Source organism: Carcharodon carcharias, chromosome 23, assembly GCF_017639515.1.
Source record: "Carcharodon carcharias isolate sCarCar2 chromosome 23, sCarCar2.pri, whole genome shotgun sequence".
NCBI lineage: Eukaryota > Metazoa > Chordata > Chondrichthyes > Lamniformes > Lamnidae > Carcharodon > Carcharodon carcharias.
Genome location: NC_054489.1, coordinates 5,437,382 through 5,454,451, shown reverse-complemented (window position 1 = coordinate 5,454,451; position 17,070 = coordinate 5,437,382). Strand labels below are relative to the sequence as shown.

The window sequence follows — 17,070 nt, the reverse complement described above, 5'->3', positions numbered from 1 at the left end:
TGCAAAACAGTTAAGGTTGGAATCTTTTTTTAATGTGGTGTGGGTGACCTTGGCTAGGCCAGTATTTATTGCCCATCCCTAATTGCCCTTGAGAAGGTGGTGGTGAGCTGCCATCTTGAACCGCTGCAGTCCATGTGGTGTAGGTACACCCACAGTGATGTTAGGGAAGGAGTTCCGTGATTTTGACCCAGTGACAGTGGAGGAACGGCGATATATTTCCAAGTCAGGATGGTGAGTGGCTTGGAGGGGGACTTCCAGGCGGTGGTTTTCCCGTACCTCAGCTGCCCTTGTCCTTCTAGATGATAAAGGTCGCTTTTGGAAGGAGCCTTGGTGAATTCCTGCAGTGCATCTTGTAGATGGTACACACTGCTGCTACTGTGTGTCGGTGGTAGAGGGAGTGAATGTTTGTGGATGTGGTGACAATCAAGTGGGCTGCTTTGTCCTGGATGGTGTCAAGCTTCTTGAGTATTGTTGGAACTGCACTCATCCTGGCAAACAAAGAGCATTCCATCACAGTCCTGACGGTGGACAGGCTTTGGGGAATCAGGAGGTGAGCTACTTGCCACAGAATTCCTAGCCTCTGACCTACTCCTGTAACTGCAGTATTTACATGGCTGGCCCAGATCAGGTTCTGGTCAATGGTAACCCCCAGGATAGTGGGGATTCAGCCCCCTGAAAGTTGTGGACAGAAATACTGCCCAATGTATTATTATTTCTTGCAGCCCTGAGATGCCAGGTTTAAATATGCAGCTTTAAATATCATACAAGATAAAAATAATTAACTACATATCAAATAACCACTGCACTATTTTTGTAGAACGCTATCTTTTTTCCCCCTGCTTCTATTTCCACCTACTGATAGTATAAGAGCGACTGAACACTTTGATTTCCCAGCCTTATTTTGGCTGTATATAGTGACACCACATGTCCCAGCCACAGATGATTGGGTAATTTCCCCTGTCAATCATGCCCAGAGACCACAGTGCTGTAAGTGACTGGGATGAAGTTTTGGGGCATAAATTGTATGTAAGTATCCTTGTCTCACTGCTAATTGCTGGAGAAATCATCCTGCATTTATCAGGAGGTGATGAGTTCAATTTGCTGTAACTTGTATCGACTCCTGTTCAGCTAGACACTGGTGTAAAATAGATGCTTTTTTCTGTAAAATGGGCACTGTTTGCTGTAAATACCACCTCACCTCCAACTCACTGGCTAACACATAGTGATGTCAAGTGAGAGGGCAAGACAATATCAGAATCCTGCTTGTGACCCAGAGATTCTTGCTGGAGAGTGATGGCACAGTGGTATTGTCACTGGACTAGGAATCCAGAGACCCAGTGTGATCCCTGGGGATGGTGGAATTTGAATTCAATTTTTTTAAAAATCTGGAATTAAAAGTCTAATAATGACCATGAAACCATTGTTGATTGTTGTAAAAACACATTTGGTTCACTAATGACCTTTAGGGAAGGAAATCTGCTGTCCTTACCTGGTCTGGCCTACATGTGACTCCAGACCCCCATCAATGTGGTTGACTCTTAGATACCCTCTGAACAAGGGCAATTATGGATGGACAATAAACACTGGCCTAGCCAGTGATGCCTACATCCCATCATGAATTTTTTTTAAAGTGTATGTGTTGGCTGTTGAAGAAGGGCTATGCTTCTCACCTGTGCCAAATAGTTTGGTAACGTTCACTTTCTTGTACCTCTGGGAACAATGGGTGAGGTGCTGGCAGAAATAGAATCTACCTCACTGCAGACAGCAGAATAGATTATTCTTTCATCTCCTATGAACGCCCTGTCACACCATTTATAGAACCCGCCTGATTTTCAACCCGTTGAAATCAATGGAATGAAGTTCAGGAATAGAGGAGAAGTTTTGCTCACCTTAGTAACATCCACGCTTACTGTGCACAGTTCAGGTCTCCATTTACAAAAAGGATTTCCAGGCACTGCAATAGCTGCAAAAATGATTTTTAAGGATAATATCATACTTGGGCCCCAGCTGTTCACAATTTGTATCAATGATCCCAATGTGGGGACCAAATGTTTGAGGATAAGCTAGGTGGGGATATGTTGTGAGGATGATGCAGAGGCTTCAAGCAGATTTGGATGGGCTTAGAGAGTGAGCACGAACATGGCAGATGGAATATAATGTGGATAAATATGAGGTTATCCACTTTGTTCATAAGTCACCTGAAGCTAACATGAAGGTGCAGCAAGCAATTAGGAAGGCAAATGATATATTGACCTTTATTGCAAGAATATTTGAGTATAGGAGTAAAGGTGTCTTGCTGCAATTGTACAGAACCTTGGTGAGATTACATCTGGAGTATTGTGTACAGTTTTGGTCTCCTTGCCTAAGGAAGGACATACTTGCCATAGATGGAGTGCAGTGGAGGTTCACCAGACTGATCCCTGGCTGGGATGGTGGAACTGTCCTATGAGGAGAGATTGAGGAGACTGGGCCTGTATTCATCAGAGTTCAGAAGAATGACAGGTGATCTCATTGAAACTTACAAAATTCTTACAGAGCTCAACAGGGAGATGCAGAAAGGATGTTTCCCCTGGTTGGGGAGTCTAGAACCAGGGGGCACAGTCTCAGAATAAGGGGCAGACTATTTAGGACTGAGATAGGAGGAATTTATTCATTCAGAGTGTTGTGAATCTTTGGAATTCTCTACCTCAGAGGGCTGTGGAAGCTCAGTCATTGAGTATGTTCAAGACAGAGACCAATAGATTCCCAGATACTAATGACATTAAGTGGTATGACTGGAGTCATACCTAACACAAAGGAAGAGGGTTATGGCTATTGGAGGTCAATCAGCTCAGTACCAGGACATCACTGCAGGAGTTCCTCAGGGTAGTCCTCGGCCCAACCATCTTCAGCTGCTTCATCAATGATCTTCCTTCCATCGTAAGGTCAGAAGTGGGGATGTTCACTGATGATTGCACAATGTTCAGCACCATTTTTGACTCCTCAGATACTGAAGCAGTCCATGTCCAAATGCAGCAAGACCTGGACAATATCCAGGCTAGGGCTGACAAGTGGCAAATAACATGCGCACCACACAAGTGTCAGGCAAAGACCACCTTCAACAAGAGAGAATCTGACATGGTTCCATTCCTGTGGATTCAGCAGGGGTAGAGGCAGGCTGCTCAGATCACCATTTTGATTTCTGAGGTGCTCAAACACAGCGACCTGTGAGTTTGAATCTTGTGAGGGATCTGCCAAAGACTGTTTCACCTGTACCTGTGCAAGTGCAAGCTCAGCCATTGGGAGAGGAGGCAGGATGTCAGGTACTGGCTGGACGCAGGTTGGGAAATGTTTAAGATATGTAAATGCTTTGAGTAGAGTTCCCACTTATATGCCCCCTTTCGTCATTGTCCCTGGGGCAGCAGCATATAACTACTATCTCTCTGCTGAGGGGCAACTTGGAGTAGATGGGTGATGCCCTTATTAGGCCATGGCCAAAGTATCTGTTATCCTGCTCAAGGTAGCAGAAATGTTGACATCCGTAGTTTGCACAACATGGTCTGTGAGGACTAATTAGTTTGGCAGGATTCAAGTTCCACACAGGAGATAGCTCTATCCCTGGAAGTTCTTGATGTGCAGGGGACAATTTCAAAGTTTGCTGATGATACAAAACTTGGGAGTGTTGTAAACTCCGAAGAGGACAGTGTGGAACTTCAAAAGGACATAGACAAGTGGTGGAGTGGACAGATAGGTGGCAGATGAAGTTCAATGTGGAGAAGCGTGAGGTGATGCATTTTGGTCGGAAGAACAGGGCAGACAACATAGAATAAAAGGTGAAATTTTGAAAGGGGTGTAGGAGCAGAAAGACCTGGGTGTATATGTGCATAGATCATTGAAGGTGTCAGGACAGGTGGAGAGAGCAGTTAATAAAACATATAGAATCCTGGGTTTTATTATTAGAGGCATAGAGTACAAGAGCAAGGAGGTTATGCTGAATTTATATAAGATATTCATTAGACCTCAGCTGGAGTATTGAGTACAGTTCTGGGTGCCAAATTATAGGAAGGATGTGAACACATCAGAGACAGTGCAGAAGAGGTTTACAAGGATGGTTCCAAGGATGAAGGACTTCAGTTATGAAGTTGGATTGGAGAGGTTGGGACTGTTCTCCTTGGACAGAAGGCAGCTAGGAGGACATTTGAGCGAGATGTTCAGATCATGAGGAGGCTGGACAGAGTAGATAGGGAGAAGCTGTTCCTGCTCTTAAATGATCAAGACCAAGAAGGCACAGATTTATAGTCTGGAATGCATAGCCTGGAAATGTGGTGGAGGCAGATTCAATTGAGGCATTCAAGAGGGCATTAAATGATTATTTAAATAGAAACAATGTGCAGGGATACAGGGGAAAAGGCAGGGCAATGGCACTAGGTCATATTGCTCATTTGGAGACCCACTGCAGACACAATGGGCCGAACGGCCTCCTTCTGTGCCATTAAAATTCTGTGATTTTGAGATTTCCCCTTGATGTTCAATGGCATTACCATCACTGAATCCTCCACTATCAGCATCATGGGGATTACCATTGACCAGAAATTGAACTGAACTAGCCATATAAATACAGTGGCTACAAGAGCAGATCAGAGGCTAGGAATCCTGCGGCAAGCAACTCACTTCCTGACTCCCCAAAGCCTGTCCACCATCTACAAGGCACATGTTGGGAGTGTGGTGGAATACTCGCCAGTTGCCTAGATGACTATATCTCCTACAACACTCAAGAAGCTCAACATCATCCAGGGCAAAGCAGCCTGCTTGTTTAACATCCCATCCATCACCTTAAATATTCAGTCTCACCACCACTGATGCACAGATCTACAAGATGCACTACAGTAACTCCCCCAAGGCTCATTCAACTGCACCTATCAAACCCGCAATATGTACCACCTAGAAGGACAAGGGCAGCAGATGCATGGGAACACAATAGCCTGAAAGTTCCCCTCCAAGCTACACACTATACTGACTTGGAAATATATCACTGTTGCTTCACTGTCATGGGGTCAAAATCCTGGAGCTCCCTCCCTAACAGCACTGTGGGTTTTTCTACACCACAGGGACTGCAGCAGTTCAAGAGGGCAGCTCACCACCACTTTCGCAAAGGCACTGAGGGATGGGTAATAAATGCTGGCCAGCCAGCGATGCCCACATTCCATGAATGAATAAATGTTTTAAAAATGTGGAAAAATGTGAAGTTATCTACTTTGGTAGGAAAAAAAAATGCAGAGTATTTCTTAAATGGTGAGAGATTGCAAAGGGACCTGGGTGTCCTTGTTCATGAGTCACTGAAAGCTAAAATGCTGGCACAGCAAGCAATTAGGAAGTCAAATAGTGTATTAGCCTTTATTTCAAGAGGATTTGATTATAGGAGTAAGGAAGTCTAGCTGCAATTGTCTAGAATCTTGGTGAGACCGCATCTGGAGCGTTGTGTACAGTTTGGTCCACTTACCTAAGGAAGGAGATACTTGTTATAAAGGGAGTACAACAAAGGTTCACCAGACTAATCCCTGGGTAGGTGGGATTGTCCTACAAGGAGAGATTGAGGAGACTGGGCCTAAATTCTCTAGAATTTAGAAGAATGAAGTGATCTCATTGAAGCATACAAAATTCTTTTAGGGTAGAAGCAGGAAGGATGTTTCCCCTGGCAGGTGAGTCTAGAACCAGTCTTAAAATAAGGGGAACTCCATTTAGGACTGAGGTGAGAGGAATTTCTTCACTGAGCAGGTGGTGAATCTTCGGAATTCTGTATTCCAGAAGTCCATGGAGGCTCAGTCATTGAGTATGTTCAAGATAGAGATTGACAGGTTTCTAGATATTAAAGATATCCAGGGATATAGCGATCATGTGGGAAAATGGTGATGAGGTAGAAAATCAGCCATGATCTAATTGAATAGTAGAGCAGGCTCGAGGGGCTGAATGACCTACTCCTGCTCCTTCTTCCTATGTTCCTATGTTATTAAATTCCACAGAATGGCTGTGAGGAAAAGCCATTCTATCACAAGGAGATGCAAATGGCCAAGATTCAAACTCCATTGTGTCATGGCTTCCATCATCAGGGACTATTTGTGTGGACAATGGGAACACTGATACTATGGTCACCTGACAGAAATCAGCATGTGATAAGAAACATTTATTAATACATTTTTGGAGAGCAACTGTTGTCAGTCCTTCTGGGAGTCAAGGAGACAACAGTGGGATGAGATCCTGGCCAGCAGAAGAACCCTACCTAGAATCCACCAACAAAGTGGGACTAGCCATTTACCTACCAATTTGAAGAACCAAGCCAGATCTTCAATCCATGGGCTTGACTGCACCTCAACTGCAGCAAAGCCAGAAACCTGCTGCTAAAGTAGTAAGCCACTGCGAATTCATCACCATAGACCTCCAACCTCTGTTCCTTCAGTGAACCAAAAGAGATTGACAGGCCTGCAGCATTTCTAGCCCCCATGTTGAAAGACTGAAGACATAGTGACTATTTGAATTTTTAAAAAAACCTAAGCGTATGCTACCTCTTTTGCAGTTGTGATTAACCATAGAACCACAAAAAAGTTATGGCACAGAGAGGCCATTCAGCCCATCATGTCTATGCTGGCTGAAAAAACTAGCCACCCATTCTAGTCCCGCCTCCCAGCACCCGGTCCATAGATTCGTAAAATATGTCTTTCCCCAATTTAGAACTTTTACTCCTGTTCTATTTTTATCCTTTTCCACATTTTACACAATTATGCTAAATCTAACTGGATTATGGTCACAATCTCCAAATTGGTCCCCCATTGCTACTTCACCCACTTGCCCAGCTTCATTTCCTAAGGCTAAATCTAGAATTGCACTCCCTCTCGTCGGGCTCGTTATGTGCTGGCTAAAAACAGTTCTCTTGAATGCACTTTAAGAATTTGTGACCTCTGTGCCCTTCACACAGTCATATCACAGTTGATATTATGGTAGTTTAAGTCCCCACCTTTTACTGCCCTATTGTTTCTGCACTCAGAAATTTGTCAACATATTTGCTCTTCTATCTCCCTTTCACTATTTGGGGGTCTCTAATGCACTCCTAGTAGTGTGGCTGCCCCTTTTTTATTTCTGAGCTCAGCCCATATAGCCTCACTTGATGATTAATTTAGTATGTCATCCCTCCTCACAGCTGTAATTGATTCTTTAACCAATAATGCTACACCCTCACCTTTTTTGCTCCCTCGCTATCCTATCTGAACACCCTACTTCCATGGGTGTTGAGCTGCCAATTTTGTCCCTCTTTAAGACAAATTTTTGTTAAAGCGATGATATCATGCTGCCATGTGTCTATGTGTGCTCTCAGCTCATCGGCTTTACTATACTCCTTAAATTTAAATATATACCTTTGAACATTGCCAAATTCCTGTGCTGTAAACCTTTTAAGCTTTGCTTCTTTTGTCTTGCAGAGTCACCGGCTAATTTTCTGTCTCCCACTCTCCGTTCTGAATTTTACCTTTGAGGGCCTGCTCATTAATCTCTTTCTTAACTCCCTAAACTCAGCCTGCAGGACCTCATCCCTTTTCCTATCTATGTCATTGGTACCAATGCAGGCCATGACCTCTGGCTGTGCAGCCTCACCCTCCAGAATGCTCTGTAGCTGCCCGGTGATACCCATGACCCCTGCACCAGGGAGGCAAAATACCATCCTGAAATCACGTCTGCGACCACAGAAGCACCTGTCTGTTCTCCTAACTAATGAATCCCTCTTCCCCTCTTCTACCTCCCCTCCTGTACAGCTGAGCCATCTGTGATGCCACAAACTTGGCTCTGACTGCACTCCTCTGAGGAACTAATGCCCTCACCAGCATCCAAAACGGAAAACCGATTAGCCAGCGGGATCTCAGGGGTCTCCTGCACTACCTGTCTGGTTCTCTTGGGCTGCCTGATAGTCATCCATTCCCTTTCTGCCTCCATGTTCCTAAGCTGCGGTGTGACCACTGCTCTGAATGTGCTTTCAGACTTGTGGATGCACTGCAGTGACTCCAACCGCCACTGGAGCTCTGAAACCCGGAGCTCAAGTTTCCACAGCTGGTGACATTTCCTGCACATGTGGTCATCTAGGTCACTGGTAGCATCCACAACTTCCCATATACTACAGGAAGCTGCCACTGAACTGCCCTGCCATGTCTTAACATTATTTCACTGACATAATTGCCCTGAAGTCTCACTGTTTAAAATGCCTGAAGTCTTGCTGTTTAAACTACCCTGAAGTCTCACTGTTTAAACTATCCTGAAGTCTCACTGTTTAAACTACCTGAAGTCTCACTGTTTAAACTACCCTGAAGTCTCACTGTTTAAACTACCCTGAAGTCTCACTGCTTAAACTACCCTGAAGTCTTGCTGTTTAAACTGGCTTAAAGTCTCGCTGTTTAAACTGCCCCAAAGTCTCACTGTTTAAACTACCCTGAAGTCTCACTGTTTAAACTATCCTGAAGTCTCACTGTTTAAACTACCTGAAGTCTCACTGTTTAAATTGCGCCAAAGTCTCACTGCTTAAACTACCTGAAGCCTCTGTTTAAACTGCACCGCAGTCTCACTGTTTAAACTACCTGAAGCCTCTGTTTAAACTGCCCCGAAGTCTTACTGTTTAAACTACCTGAAGCCTCCCTGTTTAAACTGCGCTGAAGACTCGCTGTTTAAATTGCCTGACTACATTCAGGTGCTGCGAAATAAACACATTTCTTTTTTAAACTTATGAGAAAACCTGTCTGTTCTTGAGAGACACAGCACTCAAGGGGGGATGCTGTCCTTATCTGTTCTGGCCTGCATGTGACTCCGGACCCACAGCAATGTGGTTGACTGTTAAATGTCCTCTGTCGTGGTCAGTCGAGAGGTGGAAAAAGGGGAAACCATCCTATCATCTCTGCCCTGTCTGTAACACTTTCAAAAGGGAATTGGATGAATTTTTGAAAAAAATTGCAGGATATGGGGGAGAGGATGGGAAAAGTGGACGAAATGGATTGTTCTTTCAAAGAAGTATATTGAGCTGAATGGCCTCGTTCTGTGCTGTATGATTTTATGATATAAGTAATTATTGTGATAGCATCAGTACTGAGCAACACTGTGACAAATTTCACAAGGGAGCATAGTAGCAGGATTAATGGATACCAGGGAGTGATTGCAACACAGTAACCTAATCTTCTGGATCTTAAAATTAGATTACTGGGTGGAAATCTCTCCTTGCTATCATTTATAACATATACTGGAGAACCATTTGTTTTGTTTCTTGAGTGTGTATCTTATGTTGGCTGTGTGTCAGTCGATAGCAAGTGTCAGTGTGTTTCCATCTTGCTGATGTGCAATAATGTTCACAGTTGATGGATAAATGACTGTGACATCGTCACTTCAGGTCTAATTGGGAAATAATTTGCCGTTACTAGGAAAATTATCCAGCCAGTTGATGATGTACAGGCTTTATTTTACAGCTGCACATCCCACAGATCATATATCACAAACAAATTCACTGGGATTTTCAAAAGCACCGAGTTCCAGGTTTTAATCTTTTCCCACTTTCAAATGTCAAAATATGTAAAAGGCACATATTATTATCGTATTATCAGAGGAAGTGTACTTCAATACAGTAAACTTGAAAACACAGAGGTTTGTTAAGATCTGGAACACAGTACCTGAAAGGGTAGTGGCACCAGACTCCAACAAACTTGAAGAGAACTCATTTTCAGAGGTTTAGGGAAAAAGCTGTGGGACTAAATTGGACAACTCTTTCAAAGAGCTGACACAATGGGCTGAATGGCCTCTTTCTGTGCTAGAAGATTCTATGATTCCCCATCTCTTTGCTCATGTTGACATTGCAGATCCCATGACAATATTTGAAGAGAGGCAGGGAGCTCTCCTGGTGAACATTCTTCTCTGAACCAGAGGCAGATTAAGTGGTCAAACTCAATCCTTTTACCTGCAGCCCTGTGAGCTGTTGCTGAGAGATGTAATGAAGTTCTGTATAAATATACGTTCTATCTTTTAGAAAAGTTATTCCACTTGAATAATAATATGGCATGGCAGGAGGCAAGACTGAAGGCATCCAGGTCTTAGAGCCCTGAACAGCACTTGGCTTTATTCATTTCTGTTGAGTTTGAGGGATATTCGTAACCCGTTGGAAAAAAAATGGTCAGTTGAAAAAGGAGTGTGAAGCTGGTGTGTCCCTGTGACATAGTTTTAGGATATAAGTGCACACTGTGGGAAGGTGAGAGCTGGAGTAAAATAATCTACATGCTGGGGGGTATATTTGTCCTTGTGTGAGTAAAAAAAAAATCAGATCAACTACCCATTCTGCATCTTTACCAATTCTCTGTTTTCTTTAATTACAGTATGTGTTCTCTGGGTGCGAGTGTCACTGGCATGGCCAGCACTTATTGCCCATCTGAGGTGGTGGTGAGTCATCTTGCTGCAGTTTGTGTAGTGTAGGTACACCCACAGGATTTTAACCCAGTCGCAATGAAGCAAGGGCCAATACATTTCCAAATCAGCATGGTGTGTGACTTGGAGGGAAACTTGCAGGTGGTGGTGTTCCTATACATCTGCTGCACTGGTCCTTTGTGGTGGTAGAGGTTGTCCTGGTGGCCGGCTTGGAAGATCCTATCAAAGGAACCTTGACGATTGCTGCACTGTATCTTGTGGATGGTACACTCTGCTGCTACTGTGCGCTCGCGATGGAGGGAGTTTTTTTTAATTCATTCACAGGATGTGGGCTTCGCTGGCTGGGCCAGCATTTATTGCCCATCCCTAGTTGCCTTTGAGGTGGTGGTTTAAGCTGGTGAATGAGATATCAATCAAGAGGACTGCTTTGTCCTGTGTTAAATAATTGTGTGCATTCACTTTATTTAATTAGCAGACATGTTTTCAATCTCTGAAACAAAATACACAAACAGCATTTTTACCTAATTTGTTATTTCTAGAGACCTGGTTGCAACTGAACTATACTGGTTATACCCTGTCAGTGAAAGCTGTGGCCTTTTTATGGGGCTTCTGTATATTTTTAGTTTGCTACAGACTGCACTGCAATCTGCTGGTCCCCTTTTTTTAAACTAAAAATCAGCATCAAAACTGGGTCTCCATTTGTGACCTCTGTTTACATCTCCAGTCATTTTCATTAGTCTATACAATTGAAGTGGGGAGGGAAGGGGAGTGAAACGAGACCTCTCAGAAACCCCACCATGCCCACTTTACAAAGCTTCACAACTTACCAGCTGCGGCTCAGTGAATCACCCTCTCACTTCTGAGTCAGAAGGTTATTGTGGGTTCAAGCTCTACTCCATGGATTTAAGCACAAAATGCAAGCTGAGATTCCCAGTGTCAGTACTGAGGGAGTTCCGTACTGTCAGAGTCGTCATCTTTCAGAGGAGAACATATAATCCAGGGTCCCATCGAGAAAGAAAGGCAGACTGTCCTGGGCCAATACTTATCCCTCAACTAACATCATTAAAACATAATTATCAGAATGCTGCATGTGGGACCTTGTTGTGTGCGAGTTGGCTCCAGTTTACTACGTTACAATAGTGGGTACTCTTCTTTGGCTTTTTGACAATAAGTCTTCCATTTTCCTTCTACTGGCCTGATTTCTGGCTGTTGTGTGTGCACCCTCTTTGTAAAGCAGGTAATTCTTTGATGCCATTTTATTCTTCAGGAACAAGTTACCCCACAAGGTCAGACCTCTTCCAGTTAGGAGCATCACAACTTTTGCACACAGCCACAATGTGATTTACAAGCAGAAAAATCACCTTCCCTGGTGTCATTGATGTCGCCATCACCCTTCAGTCATGGAGATTTAATGACGCTTGTGGGAATGAGGGTAGGACATTTGTCTCTAAATTCCCCTCTGCCATTTTCCTCAATCCACGGTCCTATCAATCCTAATGGGCAAGAATTGAGCTGACCATTACAAAAATTGATTTGTGAAACAAATATTGCTCTGCTCCACACACACCCACACAGGTGACTCAACCATTTAACAGGACTTAAGCATTCTCTGTGCATATGCACAATGTAGCTTCTCTGTACAGCAAACACTTGCATTTATACAGCACCTTTAACATTGTAAAACATCGCAAGGTGCTTCAAGGGAACGTCATCAGACAAAATTTGACAACAGAGCCGCTTAAAGAGATATTAGGTCAGATGACCAAAAACTTGGTCAAAGAGGTAGTTTTATGGAGTGTCTTAGAGAAGGAGGGAGAGATAGAGAGGCGGAGAGTTTAGGGAGGGAATTCCAGAGCTCCGGGCCAAGGCAGCTGAAGAATGGCTGCCAATAGTGAAGCAATGAAAACTAGTGGTTGGGTAAGAGGCCAGGATGCAGAGATCTCGGAGGGTTGGAAGGCTGGAGGTGATTACAGAGAGAGGAAGGAGTGAGAATAGTGAAAGGCCTGGATAGAGTGGACGTGGGGAAGATGTTTCCATTAGTAGCAGAGACTAGGACCTGAGGACACAGCCTCAGAGTAAAGGGAAGACCTTTTAGAACAGAGATGAGGTGAAACTTCTTTAGCCAGAGTGGTGAATCTATGGAATTCATTGCCACAGAAGGCTGTGGAGGCCAGGTCATTGAGTGTGTTTAAGACTGAGATAGATAGGTTCTTGATTGGTAAGAGGATCAAAGGTTACGGGGAGAAGGCGGGAGAATGGGGTTGAGAAACTTATCAGCCATGACTGAATGGCAGAGCAGACTCGATGAGCCGAATGGCCTAATTTCTGCTCCTATATCTTATGGTCTTATGGGATTTGAAAACAAGGTAGAGAATTTTAAAATCAAAACATCACTGGACTGGGGTGTCAATGTAGGTCAGCAAGCACAGGAGGTGATGGGTGAACGGGACTTTGTATAAATTAGGGTACAGGCAGCAGACATTTGGATGAGGTGTAAGGAAAGTTGGAGGCTGACCAGGAACCACTGGAATAGTTGGGTCTGGAGGTAACAAAGGCATAATATCTCCCTCATGGGACGATGAGGCATCCAGCTCACAGTCTCTACTTCCAAGCAACACCCATCACAGACAGTCCACAAATATCCCCCATTAAAAAGCATTTTTGAATTTGCTGGGAATTCCTTCTCTAATCTATTTTGCTACCCTGTTACCGAAATAAGCAGTAAATGTCAATCAATTCAAAATTGCTTTCGCAAGGCGACAGTCCAATATTTCGGTATCACATAGCCGAGGATCACAGCTACATATTAGACTGTGTTCAATCCCTTCAGTATTTTAACTCATTTAAGTGATAGGACATCATTGCATGCAAAGGACCTGGGTAATTTCAAAATAATACACAATATATCATTCCGACTTGGTCCTCATATTCTGTCTGAGGCCGCTGGCTCTTCCGGTGTTGCAGGGATTTCGGTGCTGGTTTTGATGTCACTCGCCAAAATGTGAGAGGGTGAGCTGGCCACAAGCAGAAAGCATACGAGTCAGTTCCTGAGACATCATATAGATTTTAAGCACAGTCTAGCAGCATCTAACACAATCCTGTCAGAACTCACCAATGGACCGCTAGTCTGCATTGTGAAGAACTGTGAATCAGCGTTATAATCCCCTACCTGAATAGTTCCTGATCCCACGATCCCAAATGAGAGGTGCTTCTCTTATGTAGAGAGGGAAATACAGTCAGGCAGCTGATCACCTGTGTCAACATGTGACTGATGTAGAGAGGATGAGGAGCAGATGCCACCTACTGCTCACCTGGGCACAATCCTTGGCTGTGCAGTGACTGGGGCATGGTAACGTAATGGTTATATTACTAGGTTAGTAATCCAGAGACCCTGGGCTAATAATCATGAGAATGTGAACTCAAATCCTAATTTGGGAATTTGAATTTCATTTTTAAAAATCTGCAAAACTAAATCCTGGCTCCAATGTCATCTGAAGCCAAACGGTTCACTTTAGTAAACGAAACCCAGCATCCTTACCCGATCTGGCCTTTACGGGAGTCCAGCACCAACAGTTTTAAGTTTTAAAATTACAGAGGAATTTAAAATGACAGAAGAAACTACACTTGCTGATGAGTTTCCTCCATCTTTTAGATAAGCAGGTCCTTGTTTTGTGATTTCCTTTTTCTCCTGGTCTGGCACTACCAGGCCATCTGATCAAGGGTTGGACTGATAATTCTGAGTCAGTGTAGGGCAACATCGCACCAAAAATACATTCTCATCTGATTTGTTGTTAAATAATTAAATTTCTACAGGTCACTTATCTTTCTTTTCAGTTTTCCCTCTCCTTCATCCTGGCTCATCAACTCATGCCAACTTGGCTCAGTGGGCCACATTCATGTTCTGAGTCAGAAGTTTGTGGGTTCAAGTCCCACTCCAAAGATATATTTCAGGCTGACACTTTACTGCAGCTCTGAGGGTGTGCTGCACTGTCAGAGATGCCGTCTTTCAGATGAGGTGTTAAACTGAGACTCTATTCTCTCTGGTGCATGTAAAAAAAATCCTTTATCCATGCTAGTATGTTACCCCCTACACCATGTAATCTTATCTTGTGTAGCAACCTTTGATGTGACACCTTATCAAGTGTCTTCTGAAAATCCAAGTCCACCACATCCAGAGGTTCCCCTTTATCCGCCTTGCTTGTTACTTCCTCAAAATATTCTAATAAATTAGCTAAACATGATTTCCCTTTCACAAACCCATGTTGACTGCCTGATCAGATTATGATTTTCTCAGTATCTTGCTATACCATTCTTAATGATGGATTCTAGCAATTTCCCTATGATTATTTCCACTCTGGCTGTTTTACCAGTCAATGTTGAATTTGTTTCATGTCTTCCGAGCTGGTGTAAAGTTAAAGTGCATTACAGTAATCACCTTTTCCATCTCCTAATGCTCACCTTTCACACTCGTAGCCAATAGCCTCTGCACCCTCTCTGAGCAGAACACTCTTTCTGCACATGGCATTATCCAGGATGGCCTCGTTGACAGAGAATGGAGTTTGCCCCTGGACACAACACTCAATCTGTGCTGTGGGCAGCTGAGTCTGCAGGAAGAGGTGGAGTTGACTGTCGGACAGAAAGACCATCGTGTGGAGAACCCTAAAAGAAAAAAAGAACCTCATTCATATGGTGCCTTTCACAACCTTGGGACATCTCAAAGTGCATAACAGTCAATTAAGTACTTTTGAAGTGTAGTCACTGTTGCAACATAGGGAAACATAGCAGCCAAAAAAGTTCCCACAAATAGCAATGTAATAATGCCCATATAAACTTTTTTAGTGAAGTTTATTGAAGGTTAAATGTTGGCCTTAACACCAGGGAGAACTCACCTGTTCTTCTTCCAAATAGTGCAATGGGAATCTGAGACAGCAGGCTGAACCTTGGGTTTAATGTCTCATCCAAAAGACATCACCTCTAACAATTCAGCATTCCCCCACTGAGGCACCTGGAGTGCCAATCTAGATTTCTGATCTCAAGTCTTTGGAGTGGGACTTGATCCCACAACATGTGACTCAAAGGTGAGAGTGAGCCATGGCTGAAAAACTAAGGAGTGGGAAGGGAACAACTGGTCACCAAGAAATCCAATAGGGAATTCAGAAGAAACTTCTTTACCCAGAGAGTGTTAAAAATGCAAAACCTGCTAATACAGGGTGTGTTTGAAGCAAATAGTATTGATTCACTTAAAGGGAAGCTAGACAAGCATATGAAGGAGAAGGGAATAAAGGATTGCGATGGTAGAGAAGGAAAGATAGGTAGAGGCTTGAGTGGAGCATAAGCACCAGCATGAACTGGTTGGGCCGAATGGCCTGTTTCTGTGTCGTTTATCTTATGTATGTAATCTGGTGTATGAAACATGTAGTAATACACAGCTTGAGTAATATATACGGGGTTGGGCTCCCCTCTCTCCAGTTTTGCCTTTAATGTCCAGAAGGTAGCGACTCTTCCTGGGCCATTCTACATGTACCGGCTGCCATGATACCAAGTAACCGTCCTCCATATTAATGCAGTGAGTTGTTACAATCTGGAATGCACTGAATGAAAGGGCAGTTGGAGCAGATTCAATAGTAACTTTCAAAATGGGAATTGGATAAACATTAGTAAAGCAACTAGATACAGGGCTTTAGGAAAAGAGAAGGGAAGTGGAAATAATTATTCATTCATGGGATGTGGGCATCGCTGGCTAGGCCAGCATTTATTGTCCATCCCTAGTTGCCCTTGTTCAGAGGGCATTCTTAGGAGTCAGCTACATTGTTCTGGGTCTGGAGTCACATGCAGGCCAGACCAGTTAAGGGCAGCAGGTTTCCTTCCCTAAAGGACATTAGTGAACCAGATGGGTTTTTACAGCAATGGTTTCTTGGTCACCATTAGACTTTTAACTCCAGATTTTCTTTTTAAATTGGATTCAAATTCCACCATCTACCATGGCAGGATTTGAACCCAGGTCCCCAGAGCATTACCCTGGATGTCTGGATTACAAGCCCAGCCACAATACCACTATGCCATCGCCTCCTTGAATAGCTCTTTCCAAGAGACGGCACAGGCATGATGGGCCTAATGGCCTCCTTTTGTGTGGTACGATTCTATGTAGTTTGAGGCATAGATAGTGATGGGAAGGCGTTAAAGCTAAGCTCAATTCTGTCCTTACTCCCCACCCACCCACACACACACACACACACACATACACACAGCAGGGGTCATGGAGCAGTGATCAGGAACAGAGGATTTGGTTAATTTACTTGATCACTGCTGACACACCACACTTGTCCTCAGTATTGCTGGAGTAGGTGAGGTGCATGAACTGGGATTCTTGCTCCTGATTGTCCAGTGACTCCTGATGAAAGGTATCTGTGTGTAGATATCAAGTGAGAGTGAGATACTGCTCAGTAGGCCCTCGTGGGTTAAAAATCCTGCTGGACTCATCGTCAAAAACCCAGAAATAAGGATGATCAGACAGGTAAAATCACCCCAAATAATTTTGCTCCACAATGATGGCAATTTCAGCAGAGAAGCAGGAAACACTGAAACTGCATCCAAATATACAAACATTTTGATTTTACTCTTGTTATTACATATGGAAGTGATGCACAGGAAAGAAGC

The 17,070-nt window shown here is 43.7% G+C and overlaps 1 protein-coding gene across 5 annotated transcripts in view; it reads right to left on the bottom strand.

Annotated features, from left to right (window-relative positions):
• Window positions 1-10,845: 10,845 nt before the first annotated feature.
• Window positions 10,846-17,070, bottom strand: part of LOC121268935 (sorting nexin-11-like) — a 114,322-nt gene continuing 108,097 nt past the window's right edge. For 4 of the 5 annotated variants that reach the window (XM_041173220.1, XM_041173223.1, XM_041173222.1 and 1 more), the window contains exons 8-9: window positions 14,872-15,072; window positions 10,846-13,427 (exon numbers count right to left, since the gene is read on the bottom strand). In XM_041173220.1, coding sequence (XP_041029154.1) covers window positions 13,337-13,427; window positions 14,872-15,072 — 292 coding nt within the window. In that variant the 3' untranslated portion in view covers window positions 10,846-13,336. Of the gene's footprint in view, window positions 13,428-14,871; window positions 15,073-17,070 lie in introns of those variants that run through there. The other variant, XM_041173225.1, reaches the window with a different exon arrangement.